The sequence below is a fragment of the Lathyrus oleraceus genome, chromosome 5 (assembly GCF_024323335.1).
Source record: "Lathyrus oleraceus cultivar Zhongwan6 chromosome 5, CAAS_Psat_ZW6_1.0, whole genome shotgun sequence".
Lineage (NCBI taxonomy): Eukaryota > Viridiplantae > Streptophyta > Magnoliopsida > Fabales > Fabaceae > Lathyrus > Lathyrus oleraceus.
In genome coordinates, this window is record NC_066583.1 from 463534148 (window position 1) to 463552519 (window position 18372).

The 18372-nt window shown below is 35.3% G+C and overlaps 1 protein-coding gene across 1 annotated transcript; it reads right to left on the bottom strand.

The window, feature by feature from the left end:
- Positions 1-9847: 9847 nt before the first annotated feature.
- Positions 9848-13421, bottom strand: LOC127085467 (protein Asterix). The gene is made up of 3 exons (XM_051025980.1): positions 13126-13421; positions 12912-13012; positions 9848-10059 (listed from the first exon to the last, which is right to left on the bottom strand). The coding sequence occupies exons 1-3, from the start codon at positions 13264-13266 to the stop codon at positions 9993-9995; spliced, it is 309 nt and encodes a 102-aa protein (XP_050881937.1). The 5' UTR covers positions 13267-13421; the 3' UTR covers positions 9848-9992.
- Positions 13422-18372: the final 4951 nt, after the last annotated feature.

Sequence of the window (18372 nt, forward strand, 5' to 3'; positions counted from 1 at the left end):
GAATTTAGCGGAGAACTTCCTCAGAAATTTCCTGTCATTGATGGATGTCCCTTCAGGGTATTCCTGAGCTTCTAAATATCTTTTTATCTCGTGGAACCAAGGCTTCTCTTCTACTTCATCAGCGTTAAGTTCATAACAATATGCTGGTTCGTCTAGTCGTTCAATGGTAATCCGGGGAGCTTCATTGTCCCATCTGACTCTGAACATAGATGACATGGTAGCCAATGCGTCTGCCAACTGGTTCTCCTCTCGGGGAATATGTTCGAATGTGATCTCTTCAAAGTATGGGATTAATGTCAACACCTGCTCTCGATAGGGGATGAGGTTCGGATGTTTAGTGTCCCATTCTCCTTTGACCTGACTGATTACTAAGGCTGAGTCTCCATACACCCTCAAAAACTTGATTCTCAGGTCTATAGCAGCTCTGAGTCCCAAAATACATGCTTCATACTCAGCCATATTGTTGGTACACTCAAAACATAGTCTAGCGGTGAAAGGCGTATGGCCACCCTTGGGGGAAATGATCACGACGCCAATACCGTTGCCCAATGCGTTAGACGATCCATCAAAAACCATAGTCCATCGGGATCCCACTTCGGGTCCTTCATTCGGTCCAGGTTCTTCATAATCAGTAACAAGCATGACATCCTCATCTGGGAACTCAAAATTCATAGACTGATAATCATTCACGGCCTGATGAGCCAAATGATCAGCTAGCACGCTTCCTTTGATTGCTTTTTGGGTGGTATACTGGATATCATACTCTGTTAAAATCATCTGCCATCTTGCTATTCTTCCGGAGAGGGCGGGTTTCTCAAATATGTATTTGATAGGATCCATCTTAGAAATCAACAAAGTGGTGTGATTCAACATATACTGTCTTAGTCGGCGAGCAGCCCAGGCCAAAGCACAACAAGTTTTCTCGAGCAGTGAGTATCTTGTTTCACAGTCGGTAAACTTTTTGCTAAGGTAGTATATGGCATACTCTTTTCGACCGGACTCGTCATGTTGTCCCAACACGCACCCCATTGAGTTTTCTAAAACGGTTAAATACATGATTAGAGGTCTTCCCTCAACTGGTGGCACCAGAATTGGAGGTTCTTGGAGGTACTTCTTGATTTTGTCGAAAGCTTCTTGACATTCATCATTCCATATCATCTCTTGATTTTTTTTCAGTAACTTGAAGATGGGTTTGCAAGTAGCGGTCAAATGGGAAATAAATCGGGCAATGTAATTCAAACGTCCCAAGAAACCTCTGACTTCTTTATCCGTACGGGGAACTGGCATCTCTTGAATAGCTCTCACCTTGGCTGGGTCGACCTCAATACCTTTACCACTGACAATAAAGCCCAAGAGTTTACCAGATCTTACTCCAAAGGTGCATTTGTTCGGGTTCAATCTCAACTTGTATTTCTTCAGCCTCTCAAACAGTTTGTATAAATGATCGAGATGTTCTTCTTCAGTATGAGACCTGGCTATCATATCGTCCACATATACTTCTATTTCATGATGGATCATGTCATGGAACAAAACCACCATAGCACGCTGGTACGTTGCTCCTGCGTTCTTTAAACCAAACGGCATTACTTTATAACAGAAGGTGCCCCATTGCGTCACAAACGTAGTCTTCTCCATGTCCTCAGGTGCCATTTTGATCTGGTTATAACCCGAGAATCCATCCATGAAGGAGAATACCTTGTGTTGAGCGGTGTTGTCTACCAGAACATCAATGTGTGGCAGTGGGAAATCATCCTTGGGACTCGCTCTATTCAAATCTCTGTAATCCACACACATTCGCACCTTACCATCCTTCTTTGGCACTGGTACCACATTAGCAACCCATTGAGGATAAGAAGTAACCGCCAGAAAACCAGCATCGAATTGTTTCATGACTTCGGCCTTGATTTTCTCGGACATTTCAGGACGCATGCGACGAACCTTTTGCTTAACAGGACGACAATCTTCCTTCGTCGGCAAACGATGCACTACTATATCGGTATCCAGCCCTGGCATGTCTTCGTAAGACCAAGCAAAAATCTCCACATAGTCATGTAGCATTTGAATCAATCTTCTTTTGACACTGATTTCCAAGCCTGCTCCTATTTTGACTTCTCTCTTGTCCACCTCGGTACCCAGATTTACAGTCTCAACTGACTCCTCATGCGGCTGTATAGTCCTTTCTTCTTGTAGTAACATTCTGGCAAGTTCTTCAGGTACTTCACAATCTTCCTCACTTCCATCTTCGGCTCGGTAGATCGGATTTTCAAAGTCATAATGAACAGTAGTAGAACTATTATCAACAGGATCCAGAGTGGATAGGGATCTGCAATTCGTTACGTGCGTGTGTGTAAGAAAACATAGCTCGTTTGAAAGATAATAGGAAAGACAAAGAGCGCAATATTTGAATGCAAAACGTCCATTGATTTATTGAATATAAATATGCTTATGAAAATGACAAAACCCTTAACAAATTAGCTATTGTGCCTCGGGCATAGACACAATGCTTTAAGAAGTTTGATTGTAAAAGAAAATTAAAATTTGCAATTCTAGAATAAACAATAACAATTACTCCTGACTAAAGGAAATCGGGATAATGTCTTCAGTCTTCCAATTGTTGAGTCCGTCACCAATTGTTGGGAAAATCCAGCTATCCAAGTCGCAATCACTATCAGCATCTTCCATAGCATTAATCTGATTTTTGACTATCTTTCCAGAGTTAAACCCCAGGCCAGCTTTATCAGACTTGTACGGTACATTGATCAGTTGACCCCAACCAGCACGATCACCATTTTCAATCGCGGCTTGAGCATCTTTCAGAGAGATCATGACAGGGGGAGCACGAACAACCTTGGGCACAAGGGGAGTTGGCTTAAGGACAGGACTGGGTGGAGGAACCACTTCAAATGACTGAGAAGGAGTCTCAAAGAATTCACCATCCATCTCGACGTATTTGAAGGCTTGCACACTACTGACAATATACTCTTCTTCTCCACATACAGTGACAACCATGCCTGCTATTGGATACTTCAGCTTTTGATGAAGCGACGAAGCTACCGCACCTGCCCCATGGATCCAAGGGCGCCCCAACAAGCAGGAGTAGGCGGGACGAATGTCCATCACGTGAAAGGTAGTGTTGAAGACTTGAGGTCCTATCTTGATAGGGAGAACCACTTCACCATAGACAACACTCTTCGCACCATCGTAAGCACGCACCACAACATCACTAGGTTTCAGTTCAATGCCTTTGTAGTCAAATTTATCGAGTACAGCTTTCGGGAGCACATTCAAGGAAGAGCCGTTGTCGATCAACACGTGAGCCAGGGTGATCCCCTCACACTCGATGGAGATATGCAGAGCTTTATTGTGATTCTTTCCTGCTGGCGTCAGGTCAGCATCGGAAAAGCCTAGGCCATTGTCAACAGTCAAATTAGCAACATAATGTTCGAATTGATCGACGGATGTTTCTTGAGGCACATGAGCGGTCTTCAAGAATTTCATCAATGCATTGGCATGGGATTCAGAGGATAATAACAAGGACAACATTGAGATTTTAGACGGAGTATGCCCCAATTGTTCCACTACATCAAAATCGCTCTTACGGATGATTTTCAGCATCTCTTCCATTTCCTGTTTGGCAACATCTTCAGAAGTAACTTCGACCGATGTCTCTGACTGAGGAGGATTGACTGGTCTTTTTCCTCGAATTTCGGGAGCGGGAGGTGAGATTTCTGGGGAGTAGATCCTTCCACTTCGAGTAACTTTACTAGTCCCCACAATATCATTAGGATTAGCAGAACTACCAACTTGCTTTATGCCATGGATGTAAACGTCGCCTCCATAGTTCCACGGAATAGCTTTGCTGGAGGAATATGGCACGGGGCCAGGTGCGGTAATAATCAGGGGAGCCACTTTGGGCTCAGCGGTAATCTTCACAGGCACTCTAGTAGCGGTAATCTTCACTGGAGCTTTGGACCTAGCAATCACAGATACCTCTTCAATAGAGTTGTCCACCTTAGGAACCCTTTCAAATAGAATTGTACGATCATCCATCAGCCGTTGAATGCCGTTCTTCAACTTCAAACAATCATTGGGTCGGAGTACACAGAGATCGCAATCTTCAGCACAACCTGGAAATAAACCAGCTTGCAATAAATTCTTCTTAACGATCAGGAGAGGAGATGCTAAATCAGCAACGTCAGTAACGTGAGAATTGTCGTCCACAACATTAACATTCTGGTCATGATTAGGCATAGGTGCTGTGATGACATTGGGGGTCGCCGGAGGATCAAATTCAATTTCTCCAGCGTCGATCATATCCTGAATCTTGTTCTTCAACAACCAGCAATCATTCGTATCATGCCCGGGGCTATCGGAGTGATAGGCACACCTGGCGTTGGGATTATAACGAGGAGAAGTAGTGTTGGGATTTGCAGGAGGGCCTCTGAGGGTAATCAAATTGGCCTTTAACATACTCTGCAGTGCTTGGGTTAAAGTCATATTGATCTTGGTAAACTGTCTTCTCGACCTGTCTTGTCTGTGTTGGAAGTTCTGAGATGGCGGTGCGGCAATTGTAACTGCCCCAACAGTATGGTCACGATTCTTCTTGTTATGCTTCCTCTCACTGTACACAGCATTTGATTCATTCTTTCCCTGATAGGACTTTTTGGTGCTTGCAGAAGTAGCTGCCTGTATCTTTCCACTTCGAATGCCGCTTTCAACCCGTTCACCTGTCAAGATAAGTTCAGTGAAACCTGACGAGGAACTTCCCAGTAGATGGCTGTAGAATGGGCCAGTCAGTGTACCCATGAACATGTCCACTAACTCTCGATCAGTCATAGGGGGTTTGACTCTGCCAGCCAAATCTCTCCACTTTTGAGCATATTCTTTGAAACTTTCTTTAGAGCCCATAGTCATATTTTGTAGCTGTAGCCGAGTAGGCGCTAACTCAGAATTATACTGGTAGTGCTTGTAGAAAGTTGTTGCTAAATCAGTCCATGTGCGGATGTTAGAGCTCTCAAGCTGATAATACCACTCTAACTGTGTGCCAGACAGACTCTCTTGGAAGAAATGGATCCACAGTTTCTTATCAGTAGTGTGCGGCTGAATCTTTCTCACATAAGCCCTTAGATGCATCTGAGGACAAGAGGCACCATCATACTTAGTGAAAATGGGAACCTTGAATTTGCGGGGAATGACCACATCAGAGACCAGACCCAAGTTTTCGAAATCCAGACCGGACACTTTCTGCCCCTCCATAGCTAGCATACGTTCTTCCAGCAACTTGTACTTATCATCCTTCGGAGAGTACTGTTCATGTTCATAATCTTCATCGTCGTCCTCAGAATTGACGAGATTAGGATTCTCATCTTCCGAATCATTCTCGGTCTCTTCTTCTGAATCCTTCGGAATTCTAATCTTGACTCCTGTAACCTGTCCCTTAAGCCTTCTCCCCGGGTTGATGTAACCCACAGGTTTCTGGTCCTTCTTCTTCTCCATCAAAAGAGCTTTCAGTTCTTCCTGCCCCTTAGATAAGCTCAGCATCATTTCCTGGAATTGAGCATTCTGGGCCTGGAGATCTTTGACAGTTTGTTCGAGAGCCATTGTTCAATCTGTTTGAATCTGCTGGAATCTGTTTGATAGGAAAATCGTGAGAACACTGATCCTTTAGAATACCTGTTATGCGATGCAATGCAATGTATGAAATGTTTTCAAGGACTTTCGGGATTTAACTTTGCATAAACTAACAAAAAGAGCTTTTTTTTTTTTCTCTTTTGTTTTTGCTTTTGTTTTGTGTTTTTTTTTTTTTTTTAGCAGAGTTAAATCCCTAAATCCTTGAAATGGTTAGTACAATGCCATGATGTTATGATGTTATGTTGTTATGATGTCATGTTGTTAGATAAATAACAAGCACAAGCAAGTCACACAACAATCATTCCTAGGTTTTAAGGCTTGCGTGAGTTCCATAGGTAAATACCCTCCCCACTGAAGTTTGGTTGGTTCAACCTGTCTTAGAATAGTAACCGGGTTCTAGAAGGATCTCAAATCATTGACCTTTCCTTAAGTCCACTTCAGTGCAACACCAAGTGGTTGACCGAAGCTTCCCTAAAGTCCAATCTCAAAGAGTGTAGTATCGAGTCTCAACCAACTCCAGTCGGAACCGAAGCCAGTTATCTCACTACTTTCTAATGGCCAGGATGAGTCAATTAGGGTTCTAAAGGTCTGGTTAATGCTTTTATGACACCACGCGAATGCCAAATATTTCCTCAACTAACATGAGGAACATCAGGACATCCAAAGTGCCACATTAACCGTAGCCATCATTTTGACCATTCCAGTATACGCCGGACAGTCGCGATGATCTCTTGCTACTTACCTAAGGTACACTAGATCCGGGTGTAGGATCTTTCACTCAAGCATAACATACCCAAGCAATCCCTTAAAAATAAATCAGACAAATTGAATAAGTGATCTTGTTTTTAAGGTAACCTCTCTTTTTAAATATTTAGGGTCCCCAGCAGAGTCGCCAGTTCTGTCATACGGTGAACTGGACTTTTTGTGTTTTTTATCGCAATGTCGCGGTTAGCAAGAGTCGCCACCGACTTTTCTTTTATCCAATAAGGAAAGGTGGAAAAGAACAGGAACGACCTTAATTTAGATTTTGGGTTCGGGAGGTACATTATACAAAGGGAATGTGTTAGCACCCTTTGTATCCATGGTTATCCATGGGCTCTTAATTGCTCGATCACTTATATTATTTTTGTCTGAAAAAAAAGTATTTGTGAATTGTTTGGAAAATTGTTTTTGGAAAGAGAATTTAACTTTGTAACGATTCTTGTATGAATATATACAAAGTAGTTATCTCGTTTAGTTTTGGAAATTGTTTAGAAAAATATAACTCGGTAATGATTCTACTATGAATATATACCAAGTGGTGATTTTCTAAAGATATTTTGAAAGGTGTGAGGTGTGAAAATTGTTTTTAGATTGTGAGCCCACAATTAAGAGTTATACCGATCCAAGGTCTTTATGAGCATTTCCTATCCTTATGAGGGTAAAACTGTCCTTATTATTGAGAAATAAGTAGTTTTATCCTTTGGATGTTTAAGGGTCATCGTAGGGTCATCGATAGGTCATTGAAGGCAACAGTTACGAGGATATCTTAGCATTCGAAGGGACTATCATCTTTTAACCGTAGGCAACATCGGAGGGTCATCGAGGGACAAAGTTGTATATTCGAAGGCAACATCCGAGGGACTATAATTTATTTTATGATGATTTAACCGAAGGGTCTTTGCTAAGGGTATCCCCACGTTCGCGGGACATGACCGTAATATCGTAATCGTAAGGCAACAAAGAGAGGTCCAAGATCACTTATTCAAAGGCAAAGTTTTACAATTAATTATATAATTAGGATGAAACTCCACATTAAAATTATTAAAAATAATATATTAAAAAATTAATACATTAGAAATTAATACATTAAAAATTAATTTAGGGTGAAACTCCACAAGGGTATCCCACAAATAAAGTGGAATACCTAGCCAATAACTTTTTCCTGGGATATGTGAACCTTTACGAAACTCAAAAAAAAAGAAACATGTCAGAACACCAAATCAGGGTGCAATCGAAGATTACACCGGAGAAATATCACAACAATAAATAGGATAGGATGAATAATGCATGGCTATGATAAAACATAAAAAAAAACAGAATAGAAAAGTCAGCTACTGTCTCGTTCACCTCTGGCTCGCCTAGCGAGGTGCTAGCGAGCGGCCACGGATTTTGAATTTGAAAACAGCCCCACGTTAGGAACTTTGAATTTTATGGCATTTTATCACAGGAATAACATGATCAAACATTCAGGGTATTCAGGCATATTTAAATTCCCATACGAAAGCAAATTATATATCAGCATTTAATCATGATGCATTATATATGTAGATATGGCCAATTGAAAGTATAAACAATAGAGATACGCAAACCTGTTTGCCAATTCAAGGTTGAAGGGATTGACCACTTGTAGTATCGGAATAAGTTAGGCAGCGGGAATTGGACGGCGATGGCTTCGGTGCAGATGGGCTGCCTTCAGGGTTTCTTTACTCTGAATTCTCCGGGTAGGCAGGGTTCCTATGCCAAAGTTTCTATCCGTCCTTCTCTGTTCTCTCTCTTTCTTTTTCCTCAAGGTTTTGTTCCAAGGAAACCTCAGAGTGTTTTGCTTCTCTTCCTTCTTTCTCCAGTGAATCTCCCAGTGTAAACTCCAAGTCTAACTCTCCTACTGAAACTTCAGTATTTATAGACTAATTTCGTGGGTAATGGGCTTGGAATGAGGGAGACCCAAGTCCAAAATAATTTGTTATATTTTATTTATTTATTTATTTTAATTATTTAATTAATTAATTAATTAATTAATTAAATTTTTTTTCTTTTTTTTTCTTTTTTTTTTTTTTTTTTTTCGTTTTTTTTTTTTTCCGTTTTTTTTTTTTTTTTTTTTTTTTGGAAAAATGATGGGTAATTTTTGGGGTATGACAGCGTCATTATTATTTTCTTTTAAATATAATTAAAAAATAACATAAAATAATTTTATTATTAAAAAAATAATACAAAGATATTATATTATTCATGTGATAACAAAAACATCAAAATTAAAAAGTAATTTGTTTAAGAAAAAGTCAAGATTAGTAATATAAAAAAAACATGTCAAAACGTGTCAATAATTCATGAAATTAGACTATGATTAGATAGCATAAAAAGAACGGAGTAGAAAAGAGTGAATGTGACGGTACAAATTGAATGGTATAAAAATTGATAGAATCTATTTTCGATCCATTTTTAATTAATCCAAACAACAAAATTTAAGTTGATTTCAATTACGCAAACATTTTAAGATTATATATAATTGATTTTTCACTTCTCCATATAAATTAAAAACTTAAATTTGAAACACTAAAATTACACTTATTAATATACAAATAATATTTTTGAAAGATTAATAAACATAATAAATCTATTAAATTTATTAAATAGGCAATGTAGAAAATATTACAGGTGATTATTATAAGAGTATAGAGTGCATATTTTATCCTCTATTAAAATTAATTGTCTTATTTATAAAAAAGTAAAATGAATTATTTAATATTTATAATATATTTTATTTTAATCTTAAAGAGAGTACATTTTTTAAATTGTATTATTTATTATAAAATAACTAGCAAAAGACATAAAAAGTGAAATGAGTTTAAGTTATAATCGAAAAGACAACTTAATATTTTATGTTTTATTTTAATTTAGTCTTATAAACATGCAATTTTAATAAATAAAATAATTAAATTTATTAAATTGATTGAATTTCTATTTTAAATAGGTGAAAAGATTTCATAAACTTATAATAAAAAAAAATACATATTTTAAAAACTATTCTATATTCTAAAATAACAGTCTTATTTGAAAATAAAAAATTAAAAGTAAATAAATTATTCAATACAACATTAATTAATTTTTATTTATATTTATGCTATTCATTTGCACTACATAAATTTTGTTTAATACATTTTATTATGAATTAAATATTTACAAGAACAAAAGATTAATCAATTCACTTTATAAATAAATTCATGTTATATTTTAATTTGATATCAGAAATATGACAATTATGTATTGATATTAGTAATTGATTTAATTATTTTTTAAATATGTAGAATATGCAAATTATGCCTTCCAGTATTTTGGTTAAATTTTAAATAAATTCACTCATCTAATCATTAATTATGTTCTTTATCAAATAAATATGTTAAATTGAATTATTTTTTTGTTATATCATATAACTAGTATCATAATAAAACAACTGATCTATCGTTGATGTTAAAATTTAAAAATCAAATTGTCAAAATAGACAAATCTCCGGTCTTCAAAAAGCAAAATTAATAAAGTGAACTAGAAAAACCACACAATAAAGAAAACATAAACACTGAATTACTCTAAATTTCCATTTGTGCTCAGCTTTGCTTGCCACCGGGTCTAGGAGGTCCAAAGTAGTTTGTTATCAATCCCATTAAAGAAAACCTGAGGTTCAAATAAACATCAAGTCAACAACAGTTTCAACAATGAAGAAATTAACATGATATTTATATCAATCAAACCATTAGATATCAACTTCACCGAATCATAAATATAACTCTTTATTTAACAAGAGAAGGACTGCCACTCTATTTTTGTAAGAAACAACTAAAAAATGACTAATTATAACTCTTTATTTCTCTATCTAACAAAAGCTTGATGGTGTTAAAATAAGGGGAAGTTAATGTATTTGCAAAACTAGAGAGAGTGTTTGTGTTGTTTAAGAAAACTAGGTCAGAGGAATTTGCTCTAGAAATTATGTAAATAGGGAAACTGTGGACCGAATTTATGTAGTATATCATTATGACTCTTGGTATTCCATCTCATGTCTCTCATTTCTCTACTTTCATAATACTAGACAACCCTAAACCATGAATACCCCCACTGGACACAACAATGTCCATTGGTGAATTTTTTATTTCCGAAAATGTTTCTTCTCCTATTTGTGGTCTCCATCTCCTCTGGCCATGTTATGTATTTTGGCCGTCATCTCTGACAGTTTTCTCCTCATAAGCCACAACTCAAATCTACAGTTGCCGACACTGTTTCCAATTGGTCTCCATCTCTGCTGACCATGTTTCTCTTTCTCCCATAGCATCAACCTGCTCCGATGTCAAATATGCAAACATGCATGTGCTCTTTATCGTATGCAATCAACCAAACGTCGCCCTTACTTTCTTTATGTGCCAACCTTGCCTCATCATCTCTGTTCCAAATCTGTACATGGTTTGTTGGTTTTGGAGTTTGTATCTCAGTTTCACGCTTCTGCTACGGTTTGGTGTTATTTCTCCCACTTCTTTGCTGAGCACAGAAAACGTTGACCCTCCAAAGGCTGATCCCCACTCTCAATTCACAAATTGGACAGAAACAATTATGATGATGGAGCTCTGGCATCAAATTTTGGCTTATAGGGGTCAAGAATGAGAAAACTGATGTTGCGTCTGTAGCTGATTCTTATCAAATGGAATGAGATCAATGCCTAATTCTGTAAAAAAACTTGTGCTCATGAGATTTGTGGGGCTTGTTCCTCATCTTTAGCACAGACCAGAAAATCCAAATCACATTCTTGCAGGAACTCTTTGATCAATGCTTTGAAGCAGACCCATCATGCCATGTTTGGTTGATGGATACACTGCTCCACTTACTAGATCTGAAAGCATCCTCTCAAAGCACTCGCAGCCTTCATAAGCTTCTGTAAATCTGATGTGCCTGTATCAAATGTGAGTCCCTCCATTTGTTCTTCAATTTCCCCTTTGAAACTGTTGTGTATGTATACATACATGACATATGGCATGGATCTATATACTGAGTTTTAAGACGTATTCCAAATCAGAATAATTTGTTTTACTTGGATTTATGGGCAGCTAAGTTGATTATTTTACACACTTATAATTAATGTGACCAAGCATTCGGCGAAGGTGATGGCCAAACAACCAAAACCTATGAAATCCTTAATTCCTCTGTCATATCATATTTGCCAGTCATTTCAACTCCATTAGAAATCTCTACCTCACCTCTTTCACATCTTTTATTTCATTCTTCTCTATCCCATGCATGTCACCAAAAACAAAACAGTTTCCTTAATTCTAAGCTGAGATATTGTAGTCTATAAAAAGCAGAGAAGTCAGAAGGCTTCATTAGTCGTTGTGTGACAGACAAGATCTCTCAAACAGGTGGTCATTGACATCAACGAATATTACCATGAACAGTCTAGCCCTCACCAAAATAATGATTAAAAAAGAAAAACAAACTTCATGCTTCTAATGCTCTACCTAATCGAGTAACAACTTGCAACAATCCTTTTAAGGGTAATTAATAGAACACAGAATTTAGGTGTTACAAAAGTATACTATTAATTGCAAACGGTTGAGCTTAAAGCTAATTACAATGGTGGATGACACAGAAGCTAAACCGACATTCCAAGAACTCCTAAACCAAAGGGTAACTCTTCTAACAAACTTCCTAACAATATTTCTGAATGTGTTACTTGTTACCTTTTTGAAATGAGTTACTCGTTACCCTTTTGAATGAGTTATTCATTACCCCTCCCACTCTTTTATTACAGAAATGTTTCCTCGAATTCAGGGGATATCCTAACTAACTCCTACTCACAGTTCTATAAGGTGTCCTCGTGTAAGTGGACCCAATAATTTGGTCCACTTAAAGAACCTGATTGGATTGTCTTCTTTGAGCTATCTATACTACGCCTATAAGTATAAGCTCTTGTAAGACAGTTAGAAAGAGTTTACAGACACAACTTATGACATATTCATAAGCTATTTTCAGCCGATTCCCATAAACTCAATAAAATAGCTTACAAATACAGTCTATAGCTTATATGAAACATCTTATAGTTTTCATTTATATTTTGTAATAGAAATCGCTTATACATAAACACCTATATGTTAGGCATTTAAGCTATAAGCACTTAAATAAGTTGTTTATTCAAACAGACCTAAGTGAAGTCATCAGATAGATGGATCAAACAATTGATTCCCTATTAGGTCAAAAACTAAGCAATTTTTTAAAAATCTCTCAATGATTTAACTTTTCTTTTTACTTTCCAAATTTAATAACCTTGTTCAACTATGATGAGTCATGATTCACGAACACCGGAAACACGTCACTATCATGTCGTCAATGCAGTAATAGTTTGAAAAAAATAATAAATTAAAGGTAATCACAATTGTCGGTGTCACTTTCACACACATTTTTTCAGAGGCGTCTACTACATCGACACACATAATCAAATGAACAGATCTGCAGCAAACAGAAATCAAACAGGTGAAAATACTTACATCATAGCCATCATAACTTGTTTGAGATCGTTTTCTACATTCCTCATGTTAGCAATGGATTGCGCACAGAATATGAGAGCCAACCACGAACTCAGCTTGTACTAATTTTGCGAGAGAAAATAACAATAAGGTTATCAAATCAAATGCAACGAAAGGAAGATAGTTCAATAGATCCATCAAAAGATCGAAAGAAACGAGATCTGTAAATACAAACCCTGAACATAACACCGGCGACGCCGAATATGACGGCGATGAAACCGGCGTAATCGATCGGAAGGTCTTGTGGAGCAATCACCGGGGCTACGTATGGCTTCGCCGCCGATGGCTGACGTGGATCATTCCCATGAGATGACATCGTACGATTCGCTTTCTCGCGGCTTCCTCCCTCTCTTTCTCTGACGAGAGTTTACTCTTACTTTCACTCTTTACTTTATTTTGTTTTAGATGATTTTTTCAAATCGTGCCCCCCATTAAAGTGGTAGAAATCTTTTTTATCGGATTCTTTTTAACAAAATAGTAACAATTTTGATAGAGTTTAGGGTTTAGGGCCGCGGTTAATCAATTAATTGATAATTTAAATTAAATCAAATAGATGAGGTTTGATTGATTCTCAATTTTAATTTTTAAAAATTAATAAATTGAATTTATAAATTTATGGTTACTAGCCATGTAATATTTTACTCAATTTAATATTTCGTTCAAATTTTGCATTATCTCAATATTTTTCATCTTTATTTATGTTTCATTTTAATCACAAAAATTTATTTTTTTTCCAGAATGTTGTTCTTGTCTGCCGCTCTCAGGGTTGCTTTCAGAAAGTTTTACCTTATACCCTTACATTTATCCTTCCACCCCTAAATTTTATAAAAAATACCAATTTTATTCTTATATATTTTTAATTAATTTATTATTTTATTTTTTTACTATTTTTAAAATTTTATTTTTGTGTACCGAAAGACTTTGCAAAAGAGTTCCGGTAGTCATTTTTCAAGTATTCTTTTAACATTTTTTTGTGTGTACCGGAAGACTTTGCAAAAAAGTTCCGGTAGTCAAATTTTATGTACCTGAAGAATTTACAAAAGAGTTCCGGTAGTCATTTTCAAATATTTTTAACATTTTTTTGTGTACCGGAAGACTTTGCAAAAGAGTTCTGTTAGTCAATTTTTGTGAACCGAAAGACTTTGCAAAAGAGTTCCGGTATTCATTTTTCAAACATTTTTTGATTTTTTTTTTTATACCGGAAGACTTTGTAAAAGAGTTCCGATAGTAAATTTTTGTGTACCGGAACTCTTTTGTAAAGTCTTCCGGTACATAAAAAAAAGTTTTAAAAATACGTGAAAAATGACTATCGGAATTCTTTTACAAAGTCTTCCGGTATGTAAAATAAAATTTAAAAAATATTTAAATAATAAAATAATAAATTATTTAAAAATATATAAGGATAAAATTGGTATTTTTTATAAAATGTAGGGGTATAAGGATAAATGTAGGGGTATAAGGTAAAATTTTCTTGCTTTCATCACGTCCGTTCTTCTATGTTTGGGTCATCTTATTCGTATTTCAAGTTCTTTTAGTTAGCTTTATCTCTTTTTTTTTTTACTTATTTCTTTTTTTTCAACAAAATTATTTTTAATCTAGTTACAAAATATTCTTTATGTGTGTTTGAAATATGAAGCATATTAATTTTGTGTATTACAATTTTATTATTGGTATTGTTGTGTTTTATTTGTTACTACTTTATATAAATTAGATATAACTTGTAAATTATTTGAAAAATAGAGTATGAAATAGATTATATGAATTGTATTATTTAAAAAAATAGTTAAATAAGTTTTTGGTCCTCATAAATATTGTTATTTTCACTTTTAATTTCTCAAAGAAACTCCTATAAAGAATGGTTCTCATAATATTTTTCATTCACACTTTTGGTCCCTTCTGTCAAAGTTCATTAACAGAAGCTAGCGTGGCGCGTCACGTGGAAGTTTTTTTTGTGACCGGACATACACATGACTGTGTCAACGTGGCAAATGTTGATGTGGCATATCACATGACTAAAGTCAACTTTATTTATAAACTCGGAAAAATCCATAACTAATCGGTAGTTAAAATCATAGTTAGTCTGTAGCAAATACATTGTAAGAATTCTGGTTCTAAAAAAATGGAGTCTGTTGATAGAGGAAAAACTTTCAATAAATATTTGTTTTTTAATTTAATTTTGTATATGGTTGTTATATATTTGTGGTTATTGACTTGATGAATGCATATATTTCTTAATTGTTTAGAAATTAAAATGTCTAATAAAGAAAATAGATGTGACTTTCTTTTGCATTGAAGTGTACAACCAAATTTAACCTTGACGATATATGTGTTTGACTTTATATTGATTTCTCGTTTAATAATGTGTTAACAGGGGTGTATTTTAAGTGTTATTGGTTTCTTCTATTTGTCGGGATTGTTTTCTAGTACACAAGCAATTTAGTAGACGGATTTCTTAAACCTATAGCTATTTAGTTTAATCCATCCATTCGGGTGATAGGAAATATGTCGTTACTCAAAGTTAGTGGTAAAGTATGGTGAGACATACTAGGTATGCTTCTTGACTCTTCTTTTATTCAAAGGTTATTAAAGTTAATCGTTAAATGCAGTGACTGTGAGTTGGAGTTAAATGCTACAAATCATGCATTCATCATGCTTTGAATCAAATTTAAAACGCATTCTATCAAACTGCAAATCGGTTTTGAAAATACATAACTACTCTCAGGCATGGAGCCAGGAAATTAGAATGTGGGGACAATATATTATTTTGTTAAACCAATTCAATAGATAATTATGCATGAACAATTAAATGTACAAGCACATATTCAAATTCATAGATATTAGACAATTAGATAAAAAAAACAATAAAAATATACATCTCTAATAATTTTTTTGTAAATAATTAATTAATTAATTCAATGAGTGAATCATTTAATATTATTCATAATCAAATAAGTAAAATTTTAAATAATTTAAAATTTGTTGGTATGTACTTTAATAGTATGTTATCTTAAATGAAAAATACATATTGATATATATATATATATATATATATATATATATATATATATATATATATATATATATATATATATATATATATATATATATATATATATATATATATATATATATATATATATATATATATATATATATATATATATATATATATATATATATATATATATATATATATATATATATATTGATATAAAATATTAAAAGTAACATTTATTAAAGTTCATGAATACAATTTCACTGTCTTAAAATTCTTTTATGTTTTATATTTCAATGAATTGTACTAATAATTAGATAAAACAATATAACAATCTGGAAAGAAAGAATACGCAATTTACTACCTCAGTAAGAAGTTCATCGACTGTGAGACTTGGTATTCTATGTTGGAAAAGACTTGTTGCGCATTGGCTTGGGTTGCTAAGCGTCTGCGCCAGTATATGTTGAACCATACTACTTGGTTGATATCCAAAGTGGATTCAATCAAGTACATTTTTTAGAAGCCTGCTTTAACTGGGAGAATTGTTTGTTGGCGGATGTTGTTATATGAGTATGATATTGAATACTGATCTCAAAAAGCTATCAAAGGTAGTGTCTTGGCTGACCATTTGGCTCACCAACCGATTGAAGATTATCAGTTAGTGTGGTATGATTTTCCTGATGAAGAGATCTTGTACCTGAAGATGAAAGATTGTGATGAACCATTGCTTAAAGAAGGGCCACAAATTGGTTCCCGTTGGGGCATGGTATTTGATGGAGCTGTTAATTCATATGGCAATGGCATTGGGTAGTGATTATTACTCCTCAAGGCACTCATTTTCCGTTTACAGCTAGATTGACTTTCAAGTGTACAAATAATATGGTTGAATATGAAGCTTGCATTATGGGGCTTGAAGAGGCCATTGATCTCAGAATCAAATATCTCGATGTCTATGGAGATTCAGCTTTGGTTGTGAACCAGATCAAAGGTGAATGGGAGACGAATCAACCCGGTTTGATACTATATAGAGACTATGCGAGGAGGATTTCAACTTTCTTTACAAAGGTTGAGTTTCATCATATCCATCGAGATGAAAACCGGATGACAAATGCTCTTGCAACGTTGGCTTCAATGATTATGGTGAGATTTTGGAATAAAGTTCCCAATTTGACTATGATGCGTCTTGATAGGTCAGCTCATGTATTTGTTGTTGAAGAAGTCAAAGATGAAACATGACCGGCCCAATCATATCGGAGGCCCCGTTCTAATTAAAAAACTGGGCCCAGTTTTTAAAATACAATTATAATAATTAAAAAAAAATATATCAAAAATACAATTATGTATTAATTAAAAATAAATTTAATTATAATTATTTTGAATTTTGATCCATCTTGATTTTTGTATGTATTAAGTTTTTATCATAACATTTCTTTCAATTATTGAATTTTTTAATAATATTTTACTTATTTTTATTAATATTTATGAAAAAAATTGAAAATTTCAAAAATTGGGGCCCTCTAATATTTGGGGCCCTGTGCTGCAGCACATGCTGTACTTGCACAGGGCCGACCCTGAGATGAAAAGTCTTGGTATTTTGATATCAAATGTTTCCTTCAAAATCAGATATACCCGCCTAGGGTGTCTTTGAAAGATAAGAAGACTTTGAGAAGATTAGCTGGCAACTTCTACCTGAATGGTGATGTGTTTTACAAGAGAAATTTCGATATGGTTTTGCTCGGATGTGTGGATAGACACGAAGCAGACTTATTGATGACTTAAGCCCATGAAGTTTCCTTTGGTACTCATTCCAATGGACATGTTATGGAGAAGAAGATGTTAAGAGCATGTTACTATTGGCTAACAATGGAATCTAACTGTTGCAAGTTTGTGAAGAAGTGCCATAAGTGTCAAGTTTATGCAGATAAAATTCATGTTCCTCTGACACTGTTGAATGTCATTTCCTCTCCATGGCCCTTCTTCATGTGGGGAATTGATATGATTGGCATGATCGAGCCTAAAGCTTCTAACGGACATAGTTTTATTCTGGTGACTATTGATTACTTCATAAAGTGGGTTGAAGCGGTATCGTATGTGAATGTGACCAAGCAAGTTGTTGTAAGGTTTATCAAGAATCAGATTATATGCCGGTATGGTGTGCCTAGCAAGATCAATACTGATAATGGATCAAATTTGAACAATAATATGGTGGGAGCTCTTTGCAATGACTTCAAGAATGCACACCATAATTCTTCTTCCTACAGACCTAAGATGAATAAGGTTGTTGAAGCTGTAAATAAGAACATCAAGAAGATCATTCAGAAGATGGTTATGACCTATAAAGATTAGCATGAGATACTCTCATTTACTTTGCATGGGTACCGTACATCCGTCCTCACTTCAACAGGGGCAACCCCTTTCTCTCTTGTT

What these genes read in the sequence shown, in the direction of transcription:
- LOC127085467 (XM_051025980.1), bottom strand. Translation starts at nt 13,266, where the DNA reads ATGTCATCTCATGGGAATGATCCACGTCAGCCATCGGCGGCGAAGCCA. An exon ending in TCGCCGGTGTTATGTTCAGG is followed by an intron (nt 13,013 to 13,125) that starts GTTTGTATTTAC and finishes TCGCAAAATTAG; the next exon opens with TACAAGCTGAGTTCGTGGTT. An exon ending in CAAGTTATGATGGCTATGAT is followed by an intron (nt 10,060 to 12,911) that starts GTAAGTATTTTC and finishes TTTGAACCTCAG; the next exon opens with GTTTTCTTTAATGGGATTGA.